Genomic DNA, 18,700 nt, shown 5'->3' with positions numbered 1-18,700 from the left:
ATCTTAGTATCATTTGCAAACTTTGATCATGCTTTCTGTCTCCCTCCCTTTTTGAATAAAAAGTTACATTCGCTATTTTCCAATCTAATGGAACCTTTCCCGAATCTTGGGAATTTTGGAAAATTAAAACCAACGCATCAACTATCTCACTAGCCACTTTTAAGACCCTAGGATGAAGTTAATCAGGACCCGGGGACTTGTCAGCCCGCAGCTCCAACAATTTGCTCAGTACCACTTCCCTGGTGATTGTAATTTTCTTGAGTTCCGAGTTCCTCCCTCCTTTCCATTTTCTGATTTACAGCCATATCTGGGATGTTACTTGTATCCTTGATAGTGAAGACCGATACAAAATACCTGCTCAATTCAACTGCCATCTCCTTATTTTCCATTATTAATTCCCTAAACTCACTTTCTATAGGACCAACTCTCATTTTGTTAACTTTTAAAAAAAAATATCTATAGACACTCTTGGGGCCTTACTGAATTTCTAGGCCTGCCAGCTTTGCGCCCAGGTACCGCCGAAAGAGGGCTTCTGCGCCAAAAGAGGAGGCTGCGCTGATATTCAGCGCAGCAGGAATGGCGGCGGTAGCCGGTAGCGCTGCGCCGGCACCGATGACGTCATCGGTGTGCGCAGTGCCCCGGTTCCGCCCCGACCCCTATATTTAGTTGCGGCCGCCGGCGCTTTAAGGTGGAGGTGCGGCCGGCGGCTTTTTCGGCTGCCGCCTGCCCGCACCTCCTTCCCCGGTCTCCTCCACCCCCCACCATTGCCGGCTGGTTTCCGGGAGCCCGGCACTTCTCCGTTGTGCCGGGCTCTTTTGCCGGCACTCGCGATCGGGGCGCCGGCTGTTGCAGGCACCTCCCCCTTGAGAGGGAGGAAGGCCTGCAGTACCGCAGCCTACCGCTCCGCTGCGGGTGGTGCTGCGGCAACTAGCGCGCCGATATTCAGTTGCAGCGCCCCAAGCGGGGGCGGCCACACCCTGGAACAGCGCCCGTCCTCGACTTGGGGCGCTGAAACTGAATATCGGATGGGCGCGAGTGGCTCCGCGCCCAGCGGTAAATTCTGGGCGCAAGCGAGCTGGCGGGGCTATAGCTAATTTCTAGCCCTTAATATCTTTATATTTCTAGCTAGCTTTCGTACTCTAATTTTTCTTTCCTTATTAATCTTTGTCATTCTTTGCTATTTTTGTATTCTGTCCAATCTTCTGACCTGCCACCCATCTTTGCACAATTATATGCTTTTTCTTTAAGTTTGATACTATCTTTAACTTTTTTAGTGAACCACGGATGGTGGGTCCTCCCCTTGGAATTTTTCTTTCTCGTTGGAATGTATATATTCTGTATATTCTGAAATATCCCCTTAAATGTCTGCCACTGCAACTCTATTGACCGATCCCTTAATCTAATTTGCCAGTTCACTTTAGCTAGCTCTGCTTTCATGCCCTCATAATTGCCCTTATTTAAGTTTAAAATACTAGTCTTAGGCCCACTCTTCTCTCCCTCATACTGAATGTAAAATTCAATCATATTGTGATTGCCGCTACCTAGGGGCACCGTCACTATGAGGTCATTAATTAATACTATCTTGTTGCACAGTACCAGGTCTAGTAAAGCCTGCTCTCTGGTTGGCTCCTGAACGTGCTGCTCTAAGAAACTATCCTGAAAACATTCTATGAACTCCTCAGCTAGGCTACCTTTGCCCATCTGATTTTTCCAGTCTATATGTAGATTAAAATCCCCAATGATTATTGCCATACCTTTCTGACAAGCTCCCATTATTTCTTCCTTTATACTCCATCCTACCATGTGGTTACTGCTAGGGGGCCTGTACACCACTCCCACAAGTGACTTCTTGACTATCATTTCTCATCTCTACCCAAACCGCTTCTACATCCTGGTTTCCTGAACTTAGGTCATCCCTCTCTATTGTGCTAATATCATCATTAATTAACAGAGCCACCCGTCCACCTTTTCCCACCTTCCTGTCCTTCCTAAATGTCATGTACCCTTCAATATTCAGGTTCCAATCTATGTCATCCTGCAACCATGTTTCTGTAATGGCTATCAGATCGTACTTATTTATTTCTATTTGCGCTATCAGTTCATCTGTGTTGTTTCGAATGATGCGTGCATTCAGATGCAGAGCCTTTAGTTTTGTCCTTTTATCATTTTTATTACCTGTTGATTTACTCTTAGATTTGTACTTTCTATCCCTTCCTGTCACAGTCTTATCATTTCCCATATTAATACCTTTCTCTCTTTCCTTGTCTCTACTCTTTGATTTACCACACCTTCCCAAATTTGATCCCTTGCCCCCACTATTTAGTTTAAAGCCCCCTCTACCACCCTAGTTATATGACTCGCCAGAACACTGGTCCCAGCACGGTTCAGGTAAAGATCGTCCCAACGATACAGATCCCACTTTCCCCAGTACTGGTGCCAGTGCCCCAGGAACCGAAACCCATTCCTCCCATACCAGTCTTTGAGCCACGCATTCATCTCTCTAATTTTATTTACCCAATGCCAATTTGCTCGTGGCGCAGGTAATAATGCAGACATTATTACCCTTGAGGTTCTGCTTCAATTTCGTCCCTAGCTGCTCATACTCTCAGCAGATCCTCTTTCCTCGTTCTACTTGTGTCGTTGGTACCTACATGGACCACGACCACTGGCTCCTCCCCCTCCCACTGCAAGTAGCTCTCCAGCCCAGAGCAGATGTCCCGAACCCTGGCATCAGGCAGGCAACACAGCCATCTGGACTCTCGCTCTTGGCTGCAGTGAAGTGTATTTATTCCCCTGACACTGCTGTCCCCCATTACCACTACATTCCTATTCACTCCCCCTGCTTGAGTGGCTTCCTGTACCATGGTCAGTTTGCTCATCCACCCTGCAGCCTCCGCTTTGGTCCATACAGGCCACAGGAACCTCAAACCTGTTGGACAATTGCAAAGGCTGAGGCTCCTCTACCTCCTGGGTCCCTATACCTGCCTCACTCAGTCACATCCTCCTGTCCCTGACCACTGACCAAATCAAAGATCCTACCATAAGGGGTGCGACTGCCTCCTGGAATAAACTGTCCAGGTAACTTCCCCCCTAATCTTACACTGATGCATCGCAGTGTCCACAGCTCGACCTCCAGCTCATCAATTCTGAGCCAAAGCTCCTCGAGCCGCAGACATGTTCCTCCTGGATCTCACTGGCCTCCAGGAACTCCCACATCCTGCAGTCGCAACACATCACCTGCCCTGCCATCTTTGAGTCTTAATTTATTTTTATTAATTAATAATTATGAATAAACCCTACTACACCCAATAAGATTTATTACTGCTAGTAAACTTTAATACTAATGAAACCTTACAGTTACTAAGACATTTCCTGGGCTTTAAAAGGTAAGAGAAGTGAGCAAAATACTCACCAACCAATCACTCCCCCTTTTCCCTCTGACATCACCTTTATATTTTTCTCCGAATGCAGTTGTGGGGTTTCACAGAGCTGAACTCCCGCTGGTTCTCTGTCCGCTCTCGTGCAGCATTTTAACTCCTGCTCGCCTGGAGGCTGACAATGATAGAAAAAGAAGCCCATCCCTTCCCAAACTCCCTTACTCACCAAACTCACAGGTTTACACTCTAGCCTCCCTTATTTATACTACTGAGATTTAAATGAGTGAGCTCTGTGGCTGTTACAGAACCAGATTAGACCAGTTAATTAATTAACTAATCTCACCTGCTCTCCAGCAGAGAGCTTGCTTAGCCCTGCCCAAGCCTGGAAGAAACTTAAAACTTGAAACAGTAAATTTATGTTAAATACTAATTGCAAGCATGCAAGACTAGATAAGAACATAAGAAATAGGAGCAGGAGTAGGCCAATCGGCCCCTCAAGCCTGCTCCGCCATTCAATAAGATCATGGCTGATCTGATCCTAACCGCCAATCTACTATCACAGAACCATCTCCTGAATCTAACAGAATTAGACACACGAAATAGGAGCAGGATCAGGCTACACGGCCCCTGGGCCCGCTCTGCTACCCACAGGGCCATGTCCGATCTGAACCTAGACTCATGTCCAAATTCCTGCCCGCTCCCCGTAACCCTTAATTCCCTTTACTTCTAGGAAACTGTCTATTTCTGTTTTAAATTTATGTAATGATGTAGTTTCTACAGCTTTTTGGGGCAGCATATTCCATGGACCTACCACCCTCTGAGTGAAGTAGTTCCTCCTCATCTCAGTTTTGAAAGAGCAGCCCCTTATTCTAAGATTATGCCCCCTAGTTCTAGTTTCACCCATCATCGGGAACATCCTCCCCGCATCCACCCGATCCAACCCCTTCACAATCTTATATGTTTCAATAAGATCGCCTCTCTTCTGAACTCCAATGAGTAGAGTCCCAACCTACTCAACCTCTCCTCATATGTCCATCCCCTCATCCCCAGGATTAACCGAGTGAACCTTCTTTGTACTGACTCGAGAGCAAGTATGTCTTTTCTTAAGTATGGACACCAAAACTGTATGCCGTATTCCAGGTGCGGTCTCACCAATACCTTGTACAACTGAAGCAATACCTCCCTATTTTTATATTCTATCCCCCCTAGCAATGAAAGGCAACATTCCATTGGCCTTCTTAATCACTTGCTGCACCTGCATACTAACCTTTTGAGTTTCGTGCACCAGGACCCCCAGATCCCTTTGTACTTCAGTACTTTCCAGTTTCTTGCCATTAAGATAATAACTTGCTGTATGATTTTTCCTGCCAAAGTGCATAACCTCACACTTTCCAGTATTGTATTCCATCTGCCAAATCTCTGCCCACTTACTTAGCCTGTCTATGTCCTCTTGCAGGTTTTTAATGTCCTCCTCACTCACTACTTTCCCTCCCATCTTAGTATCATCTGCAAACTTTGATATGTTACACTCGGTCCCCTCCTCCAAATCGTTAATATAGATTGTAAAGAGTTGGGGACCCAGCACCGACCCCTGCGGAACACCACTAGTTACTGATTGCCAGTCTGAGAATGAACCATTTATCCCAACTCTCTGCCTTCTGTTAGATAGCCAATCCTCTATCCATGCCAGAATATTACCCCCAATCCCGTGATTTTTTTATCTTAAGCAATAATCTTTTGTGTGGCACCTTGTCAAATGCCTTTTGGAAGTCTAAATACACTACGTCCACTGGTTCCCCTTTATCCACCCTATATGTTACTTCCTCAAAGAACTCCAGCAAATTTGTCAAACATGACTTCCCCTTCATAAAACCATGCTGACTTTGTCCTATTAAATTATGATTATCCAAATGTCCTGTTACTGTCTCCTTAATAATGGACTCCAAAATTTTACCTACCACAGATGTTAGGCTAACCGGTCTATAGTTTCCAGCCTTCTGTCTACTGCCCTTTTTAAATAAGGGTGTTACATTAGCAGTTTTCCAGTCAGCCGGGACCTTTGCCGAGTCCAGGGAGTTTTGGAAAATTATTACCAATGCATCCACAATCCCTACCGCCACTTCCCTCAAGACCCTAGGATGTAAGCCATCAGGTCCAGGTGATTTATCCGCCTTGAGTCCCATTATTTTACCGAGTACCACTTGATTTTGATCGTGTTTAGCTCCTCCCCCCCCTATAGCTCCCTGTTTGTCCAGTGTTGGGATATTCTTAGTGTCCTCTACTGTAAAGACTGATACAAAATATTCATTCAGTGTTTTTGCCATCTCCATATTTCCCACCATTAATTTCCTGGTCTCATCCTCTAAGGGACCAACATTTACTTTAGCCACCCTTTTCCTTTTTATATAACTATAAAAACTCTTACTATCTGTTTTTATATTTTTTGCTAATTTACTTTCATAATCTATCTTCCCTTTCTTAATCAATCTTTTTGTTACTTTTTTCTGTCTTTTAAAGTTTTCCCAATCCTCTATCCTCCCACTAGATTTGGCTACCTTATATGCCCTTGTTTTTAGTTGAATACTATCCTTAATTTCTTTACTTAGCCACGGATGGCTGACTTTTCTTTTACACCCTTTTCTTCTCAGTGGAATATATTTTTTTTGGAAGTTGTAAAATAACTCCTTAAATGTACACCACTGATCATGTATCGTCTTACCCTTTAATCTATTTTCCCAATCCACTCTACTCAATTCCGCTCTCATACCTTCATAGTCTCCTTTATTCAAGCTTAGCACGCTTGTTTGAGATCCAACCTTCTCACCCTCTAATTGAATATGGAATTCAACCATGTTATGGTCACTCATTCCAAGGGGATCCTTTACTAGGACATTTTTAATTAATCCTGTCTCGTTACACAGGACCAGATCTAAGGTTGCTTGCCCCCTGGTCGGTTCAGTTACATACTGCTCAAGAAACCCATCCCTAATACACTCAATTTTATTAAAAAAAGAGATTAACCCTTAAGATTCACTCCCTTACTCACCAAACTCGCAGATTTACACTCTGTATTAAATCACAATTGTTAATAAAAGAGCTCATCACAAATGTAACACCTGCTTTGCAACTATTGTGACTTAAACTGGACCATAGAAGTGGGAAGATAACTTCAACCCAGTCATCAAATCATAGCACAGGCAGCATTTTTTGATAGAAAAAAAATACTTTTATTTGAATCCAACTGCTGACTACACATGCATAATGTTAGAAAGAGTAAATATTTAATAACATTTACACTATTAACGGAGAGCAAACAGCAACTATTTCTCTGATGTTAGTACCTTCCCCGGTGACTAGGGAAGGTCATTACAGGCCAGCAGGAGCAATACCACTTGCACAGGACAGCTGATGTTGTTTCTGTCACTCATGCTAGTTGGCCATGTGTTTGGCTGGCTTTGTCACTGGTGGCCGCATTTACATTAGCATTTGAGGTGCTGTCATTAGATGCATGGCTGAAAACCCCCTGCTTTGGTGTGTGGTGTCTCCAGTAGCGGGAATGTTTACTTTGTGAATTCCACAACAACCAGGGAAAGTGCCACTGATGGCAAACCATTAATATAAGTACGATCTAAAACTGAGACACATATTTAGAATTTAGTAATAGTACCAGTACTAGCTTTTAGGGTGGTCAAACCTACATCTGATCCAAAGAGAGCTAATACAAAGAAAGGAGGAGCCTTAATGACAGTGAGCAAGAGAAACTGTCTTGATTTGGGGTTTCTGAAGCAAGTAAATCATTGGTAACTAAGTAAGAAAAAGCCATTATTGGTTATTGTGAGTAAAGCAGACAAAATGCTTACAGGGAGGATATCCATTTATGGAGGTAGTCCGAAGTTTCTGTTAAATAGTGTAAAATGACACATTAGATTTAGTACTGAGTTGCGATGTGGGTAAGGGATATTATCAGTTAGAATAGCTGGTTTCAGAAGAACACAATGTGCTCTTCTAAATTGAGAAACTATTTAAAAAGAACACTGGAGATAAGGGTGTTAGGGAAAAGTTAGAGATAGTTTTAAAGAAGGGAAGGTAATCTGAAAAGCAAGATAATGAGCTTGAATTTAAGAGGCAAATGAAGATTACCAAGTGAAGAGGGAGTAAGTAGAAAAGCATATAGGGGAACACGGATATTTTGATGCTACCTTCTCCAAGGTATTTCATATGTTGTGTGCTGGGTGGTTTTTAAAGGTTTTTATGTACTTGCATTAGATGTTGCAGTAATTCTTTATTGCAGTGGAACCTTGATTATTCATGAGAGGCAAGTGCTAAACCTCAGCAGCAGTCATCCCTGTTAGTGTTTGCCTACTTTCAACTGAGTTGATGTTAAAGTTGAGAATGCCACTGAGATTTGAGCTGCGGAACCAATGCTTGGATTGTTCGAGGTAAGTGGAGACTGCCTTCAGGGCTCAACTCTAGCTGGGGGATCAGTATTTGGCATTGTCAATGTTCTTGACTGGCTCTCTTGAGTCTATGGTGAGTCCAGCAGCTGAGAGTTGGTAGGTCTGTTGTTCAGCACTGCTGAATTTAACAGTCAGGTCAACACAGGTGGGTGCTGCTTAAGAAGATTCAAGTGGGGAGAGGCAAAGCATTTAAAGTTAATCAGTATAATTTGGGAACTTTTAATTTCCAGGGATGGTCTCCTGTTATTATGGATAATTGAACTCCCACTACAACTCTCTCAACCTAGATATTTTTGGAAAGTTCTATTGAAAGGTTATATATCCTAAAATATATTACCTGTACCTGGTTAATCTGTTTTGTAACTGACACAATAAAGATGTTTTAAAAAAAACACTTCTTATGTAAAAATCAACATTGAAATGAAACATTTTTCATTATATAGATGAAGCTATTAATTTTACCACACTCATACTTCAAGAAAAACAAGATGCAGAGGGCTGTGATGTAGTGCACACCCATTGGCTACATCTTTTCAGCCAGCCTGAACAGTGTATCCTTGGCACCTCAGTGTTGGATGAAACTTTGTTTTGTAATCTAGTCTGAAAAATGCACCTTCAATTGCGCACCTGGATTTCTCTCAGCTGATTTTCTTTGTAATAACTTAATAGGTTCCAAGTCACAATCTCTTTTGCCAGCTCCAGGCAAGACTGATGACATGCCATCTTATTCAGCAGGAGTTTGATGCGCCATGTCCTCACACTAGTGGGGTGGAAGAAAACCTATTTCTGAAGCTGTCCTTATCCTATACAGTAAATTTGTTAATCCTGTGGTCACAGTACAGAGGGACGCTCAAAGGCAGTGTGGGTCAGATTGGATTACAACATAGAATGATGCAGCACAGAAGGAGGCCATTTGGCCCATTGTGCCTGTGCCAGCTCTTTGAACGAGCTATCCAATTAGTTCCACTCCCCTGTTCTTTCCCTATAGCCCTGCAAATATTTCCATTTCAAAGTTACTATTGAATCTGCTTCCACCACCCTTTCAGGCAGTGCATTCGAGATTATAACCACTTGCTGCATTAAAAAAAAATTCTCCTCTCCCTCTGCTTCTTCTGACAATGATTTTAAATCTATGTTCTCTGGTTACCGACCCCCCCACCCCGCCTGGCCAGTGGAAATAGTTTCTCCCTAGTTACTCTTCTCAAAACCCCGCCCATAATTTTGAACACCTCTATCAAATCTCCTCTTAACACGATAACTGATTCTTTTACCACTCCCCTTTGAAGCATGCCTCCCCATTTATAGTACGGGGAATTAGTAAATTTACCTTGCTATGTCAAGTAATGATCATTTTCAACTTGTTAATCGTTGCACATTTTCCGCTCCCCATGTGCTTGTTCTAAATAAATAGACTGTTGGGCTTTGGAGCGGCAGCCTATTGATCTAGTTTGTTGATGGAGGTTCATCTCACCAGAATGCCGGTCAGTAATTATATCGATGATTTATTGACTTTTTGTCATGCCATTTCAGATGGCGTGGCTTGCTACAAAGTTGTAGATTCCCCTTTGTCCAATTTTCTGCCTACTACGATTTAAAGCATATTTTTCCTATTTTGCACTACTGTTCCAAGTGAAGATCTCCAGAGAGTAGGGAAATTGTAATACTTTTTTGGAATATATTTACATTTCTCTTGCTAGAATCCTTACCCTAACAATTTAGGTACAAGTTTGGTGCATTACTTCATAGTCACCTACTTCTGTGTACAAGTATAGGTGAATAGCTTGACATAAAATGTATATTTTTAATCGTTTCATTGCTGTTGTACACTGTGATTTCCTCTCCATAACCTGGTACCTTTGTCTGATGCCTTATCTGCATTGCGGCAGAACTTTAGAAGCTTAAGCTAATTTTGGGCCATAAAAGGGCATTGCAGTGTTTCAGTTATTTTGGAAATTGGAAATTAAATCATGGAATGCAATTCCCAAAATACAGATTATAAATTCAGGAATCACTTGTAATAATGCCAGCTATGCCATAACTCAACAATGAACCTAAAGATTATCCACTTTGCAGTGCTTGGTTGACTTTACAAGAACTATAAGGTATAATAAGCAAGAACATTTTCAGTTCCCATTCATGCAAATAGGAAGAGGATGAAAAACTGCTACTGGATCACTGGGCTGGAAATGAGCATTTAGGACAAGGCAGCCTCTCACTTTGGGTCTGAACAAGATGGCAACCAACACCTTTGCAGAGGATCACTAGGCAGCTCATGAGACAAGCTTGAGGATACATTAATCTTTGTAATTCTTATTAAGTGTCTTGTATATTTAAAAAATACTCAGTTATTCCCAAGTATATAAGCAGAATATATAATCAGAAAGAAAGGATTATAATTTGTTCCAAATGTAATAGGTTATGTTGTCAGCTCAGTAATGTCTGATGGAAATCTTCACAAAGATGATCAAAAATTGGTAGGCAAAGTAGAACAAAAGCCTGCTTTCCACCCCATCTCCACATGCAGATTTTAAATGCAAGAAGGATACTGTAGTGTTATTCAGTATCTGGAAACTTGAATTGTATATGAAATGTCAGTAAAATTCCCTGGAGCTTTTAAATTGTATAACCAACTACAGTTCAGATTTAGTAAGGAGCCTATTGCTGACGAGTTATGTCGTGATCCTGAAGCTGATTTTTCAACCCCTCCCCCTCTTTCCCCACAGCCACATAACAAGTAAAACATCTGCTGGCAACAGCTGAATTTCTCCATGTGGAGACCTGGTATCACTTCTACCCTTCACATGGGAGGAGGAAGGGAAGGAGCTTCCAGTGGGAGCACAATTAGCATTACATTGTCACCTTTGTGCTTTTAACTTAGTCTGTAAGGCTCATTTTGACTTTTTTTTTAAAACAAAGCCTGTAAGGATTGAAAATAAAGAATACCACTTTATTTTGTACCATGTGAAGTGCCATGCTTTACAAAGAGAATTTTCCACTTTTCATTTGTCCTGTTGTGCCTATAATCAGAGATAGTGACTTTGTTTAGTGTAGATTTTGCAGTCTATACGTTGGCGTCCCAATTGCAAAAGCTAACGTTCGTTACCTCATTATGTTCTATTCAATATAAACTATCTTCTCAAAATCTATGCAAGTAGTATGAGACCACCTTCATTAATCTTACGTCACAGACAATAAAAGTCCATTCAAACCACCTCTTTCTAACTCTGACAGCCAACTGCATTTAGAACACATCTGATGTCTTTCTCTCTACTATCTGGCAAATTGTTCTAAGCATTGATCATCCCTCAAGTTCAAGAAGTTCTTAAATCTATTCTGAATTTAGTTTTCATTCATTTACATTTCTGCCATTTGGTTCTACTGGCCTGGTTCACTTTGAAGTAATATTCTGTGTTAACCGTATCTATATCATTTAATATTTTATGTAGCTTTACCCTTCCCCTCTCTTGTGCTCTCTCTCTAGATTGTAGATCATGAGTTTTTCTACTTTCTCATCATAGCTCATCCCCTTCTAACTGGATAATTCTGGTTGCTGTTTTCTGTCCCTTTTCTAATGCATGCACATGCTTCTTGTGGCATGTTGATCAGACTTGAATACAGTACTTCAAGTGTAGTCTGACCAGTGCATTGTAAAGCCTGAGCATAACCTCTCTGGACATGCACTCCACTCTGCTGGCAATATATCCTATTGGCATTTTTAAATTGCTTTGTAACTTTGTACGTTGAAAGTGGCAGCTCTTTTACTCTTCGGTCCCTTTTCAAATCTCTCTCTCTTTAATTCTATTCCATGAATTGTATTCTTATTTTGCACATTTGTTTGCCCACTGTGCAGTTCTTGACATTAAAGTGTGTGTTCCCAAATGTTTAGCTTCTGTTTGTTTGGCTGCATGCTTAACATTTTAATCTGGAAGCCACAAAAAGCCTGACTTTTAAGTTGTTTTAATAGGTTATCTATTATTGAAAAGCCAATTTAAATGCAGTGTGCATTAAAGAACCTTGGACTCTGTTTTTGAATGACTGAATTTGCCTGAATTTCAAGTTTTCTAACCTGCTGAATTTCTCAACATTTTCTTTAATAAGTTTACAAAACAAACATGGATATAAGCAAACGATAAGGATAGTGCTGACTTTGCAAAAGTGAGATGGTTATAATGTTTTGTGTCTAATGTGATGGGTAGCTTATTTTATATACTACTTCTAAAGTTTAAAACACACTTAATATTAACAGTTTTGGAAAGATACGGTTGAAGACCACGAAGTACGGGAGCTTATTGGAGATAAAAATCACAAATCTAAAGGTAAGACAAAGTTGCTTAACGCCAGCAGTGAGAGCTAGCACAGATGTAAATATTCAGTTGTTGTGGAGACTGACTCCCAGTTCAGAAGGCTGAGTTTAAGTTTTCCATCTTGACCGTCACTGAGACTTGCCTGCCGTTTGTGAATTTGCCCAGCTCTCTTTTTTTGGTGTAAGATAAAGTGCTGCTTCACAGCGTACCTAGGAGGAATCTCATCCACATGAACCTGCGGCCAGCTCACTAATGGAGAGGCTCGTGGCCTAGACTAGTGGTTCTAAGAAGAGGCTTTGCAGTAGTACTGGGTTTTGGTGGGGAGAGGTTGAGGAGAAGTGGAGCAATTTCTTTTTTCGAGCAGTGTTATTGATAATGTAAATTCTGGAATGGTAGAGGGAAACGAGACTGGGGAACTTTTAATGTTAATGAGTTGAATTTTGACTCAAAGGGGAAGGGTTTGTTCACAGCAGATGGTGTAAAAATATGGCAAATAATTAAATTGGTTAATGTGATCCAGTATCTCCACCTACTGGCAGAAAATGACACTGTTTAAAAAAAAAAAATACTGTTTTCCCCAACCCGGATTAGAACGGCAGTGCTGGGAGGGGTCGGGGCTGCGGTAGGATTCCAGATGTTTAAAACTGATTTTAGGTTTTTAAATTTAATACCTGGCCAGCAGCATCATCTGGCTACTTTTAAGGGCATTTTTGCACCTAATTAACATGTAATAATTATAGTGAGTTTATTCAGAGAAAGCAAAATGAATGGTAGATTTATAAGAATAATATTTGCTATTCAGCATAAGAAACCAAAAGTTTTACGCTTTCTGATCTTGTTGATATTAAAAGTGTGGTTACATGTTGAAAAGCTGATTAGCATTTCATAGAATTTGATGGTTTTTTTTTGCAGGCTGATATTAATCAATCTTAGACAGGTATTGCTTATTGAATATGGGGTCTGTCAGATCTTGCGTGTTTATATTCTAGGAGAATATGTTAAACTACTGGTGTCAGTTCATCTTGCAAAGTGGATTTCAGAACACTGGCAGCAATATTGAAGTAACTGTGTAGAACCACATGCAGTTCAAAAGTCACAATCACAGCAACTTCCCATATGCAATCTGGCACATGTTCAGTTACTCAATGTGGCTGGACTCTGAACTGATGAATTAGCCCACTTTTGAGATCTTATCTTTTTTGAACAAAAACTTCTTCCCATTCCCCGCACCATTTTCTACCTGAAAGGACAAGCTGCTTTCTGGCAATATTCGTGTTGAGCCTATTACTAGGAAATATCTAAATGACACAAGTAGCCACTCTCTTCCCTTTCTCCTTCCTCTCATTGGAAAACTCCTGGCCATAACTTGGTGACCCATGTGACTGACATTGAGACAAGTCACTGTGTTTAGAAGCATGCATCCGAAATCCACCACTCTCTACCTTCCCATATTGAGAGCGCTGCTATGCTATTAACTTCTTTTGTTGTTTTCAGTAAAATTCTTACATGGAGTGTTGGCTATTTGAGACTGGAGTGCTGACGTCAGCTGCAATGCTAACAGACATCAGCTAACTCAACGTAGACTAAATTGCACACAAAAGCATTATAAACAGCAAGACCCTTTAGAGAAAAGAAGCAAATTAATTTGAAAGTATATAATGAAAGTTTAGTCAAAACGGAGTCCAGAATTTTTTTCTTTTATCGTAGTTTATATTTGGCCTGGAATTAGAATTGTAGATGTTTAACGCAGAGAAGGCCATTCTGCCCATTTATCTATCAGATGATTTGCTAGAGCAATCTGAAGCTAATCCCACTGCCCTTTTCTGTTCCTGTAGCCCTGTATCTTTCTCACTTCAAAATAAAGACATATGCATTTACAGCATAGACGGAAATGAAAACTGATTCTATAAAATTGACCTGGGATAGTTTACTGGCCTAGACCTCAGTTCATTTAATGCTCGTAATTTTAAGTGATAGTTAAAAATCCAAAACTCAAACATTAAATGTAATGCATCCAGGTAATGGGCTTTATTTGAATGTTTTATGATCTGTCCTTTTTATGACCTATTTGTGTTGCAGTTATGATTCAATTAATGTAGCTGTATTTATTCCAGAATTAACATTGTTTTCAGAAATTATGGTCATTAAGCTACTTAACAAAGATCATTTAAAAATATTATTGCGTATACTATGGAGAGACAGTCACCCAGGTGGTGTAATGACTGAATTTTATTATTTTGTTTCAATCTTTGCCCTCCCCTGTCCCCCACCCCAGAAGCTGCTAGCGATGATCGATGGGACTCTGTCTTGTTCCACCCTCCACAGAAATTGGGCATTAACGACCTGGAAGGGCAAAGGGTGCTGCAGATAGCTGTTATTATCCATAATCTGTCTATGGAAGAAAGGAACGCCAAGCTGTTAGCTAACCGAACGTGCCTACGGTTTCTGCTGCTGTGTGCTCACAATAGACACGTCTCGCTTAAGCAAATGGGACTGGACACACTGGGAAATGTAATGGCAGAGGTAAGATCGTGGATACAGGGTGCTTTTTCTCATTCCATTGGTGGGTCAAGCTGTTAAGTGCTGAATATCTTGGAATTGTAAAATGTGGGCATCTCTTATAATTGTATGGAACTCAAAGAATCTTGATTTTTCCAAGCTCCTGAAAGATGATTACTTGTGCACCATATCAAAGTGACCGCCTCAGCAGAAGTTATAGATTATTCAAGCTAAATATATATCTGATACAGCAATGACATTCTAATGGACCAAGGTTTCTTTTCAGTCACTGCCATTTGTTTGAGTTCCTAATCCAAATATAAAATTGTCTGGTTACCTGTTTGCTTTATTAACTGCTCAGCACTTTGAATATAGTCAATCCACAGCTAGATTTCACCAATGAGCATGGCGGAGGGGAGAGTGGAGAGAAGATTGTTTTAGCTAGGCTAGAGTGCAAAGATGTGCACATTGGCTATTTTTCTTAATTTTTTTTAAATTCTTATCTTGACGAGGCAGTTATACACACCATTTTCTTAACTTGAGTATTTTGCATTCCACAAGCTACCGGTCAAGTTCCGAATTTTTGATTTTTTTGAACTGGGAGGAATTTTGGATAATTTATATCAAGATTGTGCTGTTAAATTTAATTCACATATAAGGGGTTATATCTGCAGAACACACAAACTTCTGAGAAGGAGATTAAATCCAGCTGATTCTCCTGGAAAAGTGGTGCTTCCCATATACAACATCAGCTTGAGACAATGGAGGTTTGTTAAGATGCTTCAGTAAACATTCACACACAATGGTCTTGGAATGGCTTCATTCATCTGTGCTCAGCAGATGGGGGTAGCTGTCGGATAAGCTACACCTAGGAGGGTTAGAGCCAGTATAATTGGCAGTTCAACTGGCCAATCCCTGGACACGCAGAGCTGCGGAAGGGTTAGCGGTCAAGCCTTCGGCTTCCTGAAAAGCTAAGAAAGTAGTCTGCGAAAATCTGGTGTGGAAGATAGATGCAGTGGACGAGAACCCTCCCCTTGAGTTTAGCAGCAACTAATTCCAGTGATTTGCCAGTTGGTAAGTAAATCTAGTCTGCTAACGGGGATTGTGCGATGTGATTTGTTTTCTATGTTACAAGGAGTATTGTGAAATGGACATTCATTGGTGACTTTATTCTGTTTATTCATATATTATGGCCCCGATTTTCGGCTTGTGTGGGAAATGGTCGGATTTCCCCGAATGTGGGGTTTCTGACACACACAAAAAAGTGTCAGCCAGCTCCATGCAATTTTCCCTCAATTGGCCAATTAATTCCCAGCATGTGGGAAGCCTTGCTAATTGTCTAAATCGAGCCAGAAATCCCCACAGTATGATGTCATCATTCGTGGTGCTTTCAAGGTCCATGGCAAGCACTGCATCTTCTGAAGGCTTCCAAATGAACCATACAGGATGGCATAAGGAGCCTGCAGCAGCTGTGGGCAGTGCCAGACCCCAAGCTGCCTTCAAATTCGACGAGGCTTCACTGCAGGCATTATTGGATGGGGTTAGGGCCCACAGGGAGGTCCTCTTCCCTAGGTCAGGGAGGAAGAGGCCTCCCACTGTGAACAATGCTGCATGGATGCAGGTGTCAGCAGATGCCAACTCGCTGGGAGTCACCAGAGGAACCTTGGCATTATATCTCTAACTCCTTCCTTTACTCCCCCACAGTACCATCCAGAGCCCCCGTCCTCACTGTGGAGGAGGAAGAGGCCGTGCAGCCAGATTCCTCAGAGGAAGCTCCAACCTCTGAGGGTGCAGCGTCAGCAGAAGTAAGCGCACCCAGCACCAGCGCAGACACTCACACCTCGGGGGGACCTTTGGGACAGAGAGTAGTGTTGTCACCTGGTGTTTCACAGCTGACAAGTGAGCCTCAGCAGATTCTGGAGACAGGGACAGCAGTGGAGAGTCCTCGTCGGAGGGCGCAGGGCTCTGCCAGCTCAGCTCAGCTGCGCTGCATCTCGACCCTCTGCCTCTGGGTCCATCCGCAAGAGAAGAGGTGATGGATCTCCATGCACAGATGCAGGAGTCTCTGGCAGGTTTTGTCTCCAGGGTCGCTGCGAGTGTGGAGCGAATGGAGGAGTCCATAGCGACCATGAGCAGAGCCTTTGTGGAGTCATTGGTGCATGAACGCATCACCATGGAAAGGTTGGCAACCTCCATGGAGGAGATAACTCGCCAGCATACGGAAAACATGGTGAGTGCTCATAAGAGAATGACATCTCTTGAGGAGCGCTGGCCATCTGTTGAACAGAGAAACCAGATCTTCATGGAAGTCCTTCTGAGTAGGACTGCCAGTGCAGAAACGGGTCCCACTGGCCCCCTAAAGCGCAGCAAGGTGCTCTCAAGCCACTTCCAAGCGCTGGCCCCTTTTGGCTTGTGCAGCTTCAGGTGAGTGAGCAGCAGCCTGGTGCTCCTGGTAATCATCCTGCTGTTCCTGGTTCTGCTGCTGCCACCTCTGCTGTTGGAGATCCTCTAATGCCAGGAAGGGAAGGTGCCAAAGGCCTCCCATGCTTCTAGCAGATGCCTGGTTGAGGAGGTCCTGAGTTAGGGTGCTGAGAGGGGCTTCCCAGGAGCTCACACCGAAGAAGTGTGTGAGGCTCCAACTTTCTGCAGCTGCTCCTAAGGCTTCAAATAGTTCCCCCAAGCCTTGATCAACAAGGTCCTGCAGCCTGCAAATGCTGCCTCTTTAAATATCTTCAGCCCTCAGCGACCTGCTGCTGCAAGCAAGCAAGCCAGCTGTTTTCACGACAGCTCTCATCGGCGGGGTTCCCCGCAGGCAGGTTTCAGGTGGGGAAAGCCCCAAAGTCGCAACGGCCCCGGAAAATCCACTTCAACAAGCAGATAATTGCTTGTTAGTGCTCCGACGAGCAGTCCCGCCAGCGGCGGGCGGGACTGAAGCGGGGCACGTGAAAACGGCAGTCCGAAAGTCGGACGGGGCGGGGAATCAGGCGGGGGGGGTCCCGACCCGCTTTTTCCGCGATTTTCGGACCACGGCCACATGAAAAGCCGCCCGACAGCTGCCCGAAAATCGGGGCCTATGTGTATAATAAAATTAGTTTGGCTTACAGTTGTTCATAAATCCGTCTTTTTAGAAGATGGAAACTCATTTGGGGGCACGCACGAGAGTACAGAATCCAGTTCACACAGAAGGGTTTCATTATTATGCCCCAGGTCATGCTATTCACATGTCTAGAAATTGGACAGTAAAGGTTGATGTCTGTTTTTCAGATTGACTCTGATTGCCAGTTGAAAGTTTTAAGCGATGATACAGGACTGGATAATATTTTAAAACAGTAAAGCGTGGGCTTGTTTTTTTTACTTTCTGTAACTATGGGACAATTGCAAAAATATGTATGCACATGCTATTCTACTTCTGCAAGTCATGTTTTGGTTGAGAAAGTATGCATGCACTCAAGATGCTGGATGTCATCAGCCTTCAGGGAAGTTCATGCACGTGATGCGCGGCTGAGTGTGGTCAAAGGTCGAGTGACTGGAAGGATAGAGATTTCTAGCTGAGGGAGCGTAAGCATCACTGAAGAAATGAAAGTTCCAGCAATAACTCACCTTATGTTTATTTGGCAGATTAATGTACAGTAATTGAATTTGAGAAGTTTAAATAATGAATAAGAACCTCCCATCTCTTTGAGAAAAAAAATCTTGAACGAGGCCAATAAAGAAACATGAACCTTGCTTAATAAGAAGGAAAGAGGAAAAAACCGTCACCAAAAGGGGGAAAATGCAAAAATGTTGACTTTTTAGGCTGTTGTTTGCATTTCAGAAGGTGGCAACCGTACTCTTTCATTGTTCATTGGAAAATGGGGAGGGGGAGAAGAAAAATGGGGGGCACAGTGGCATAGTGGTTAGCACTGTTGCCTCAGCGCCAGGGACCCGGGTTCAAATCCGGCCTCGGGCGACTGTCTGTGTGGAGTTTGCACATTTTCCCTGTGTCTGCCTGGGTTTCCTCCCACAGTCCAAAGATGTGCGGGTTAGGTTGATTTGGCTATGATAAAATTGACCCTTAGTGTTA

At 42.5% G+C, this 18,700-nt stretch overlaps 1 protein-coding gene across 2 annotated transcripts in view; it reads left to right on the top strand.

Annotated features, from left to right (window-relative positions):
* Positions 1-18,700, top strand: part of LOC147105342 (AT-rich interactive domain-containing protein 2-like) — a 273,552-nt gene that overhangs the window by 154,981 nt on the left and 99,871 nt on the right. For both annotated transcript variants that reach the window (XM_086011614.1, XM_086011613.1), the window contains exons 7-8: positions 12,081-12,150; positions 14,414-14,661. In XM_086011614.1, the coding sequence (XP_085867740.1) occupies positions 12,081-12,150; positions 14,414-14,661 (318 nt within the window). The remainder of the gene's footprint in view (positions 1-12,080; positions 12,151-14,413; positions 14,662-18,700) is intronic.

This window comes from Somniosus microcephalus, chromosome 18 (assembly GCF_052327205.1).
Source record: "Somniosus microcephalus isolate GS21.2 chromosome 18, FLI_Smic_1.0, whole genome shotgun sequence".
NCBI lineage: Eukaryota > Metazoa > Chordata > Chondrichthyes > Squaliformes > Somniosidae > Somniosus > Somniosus microcephalus.
This window is presented reverse-complemented; position numbering and strand designations above follow the sequence as displayed.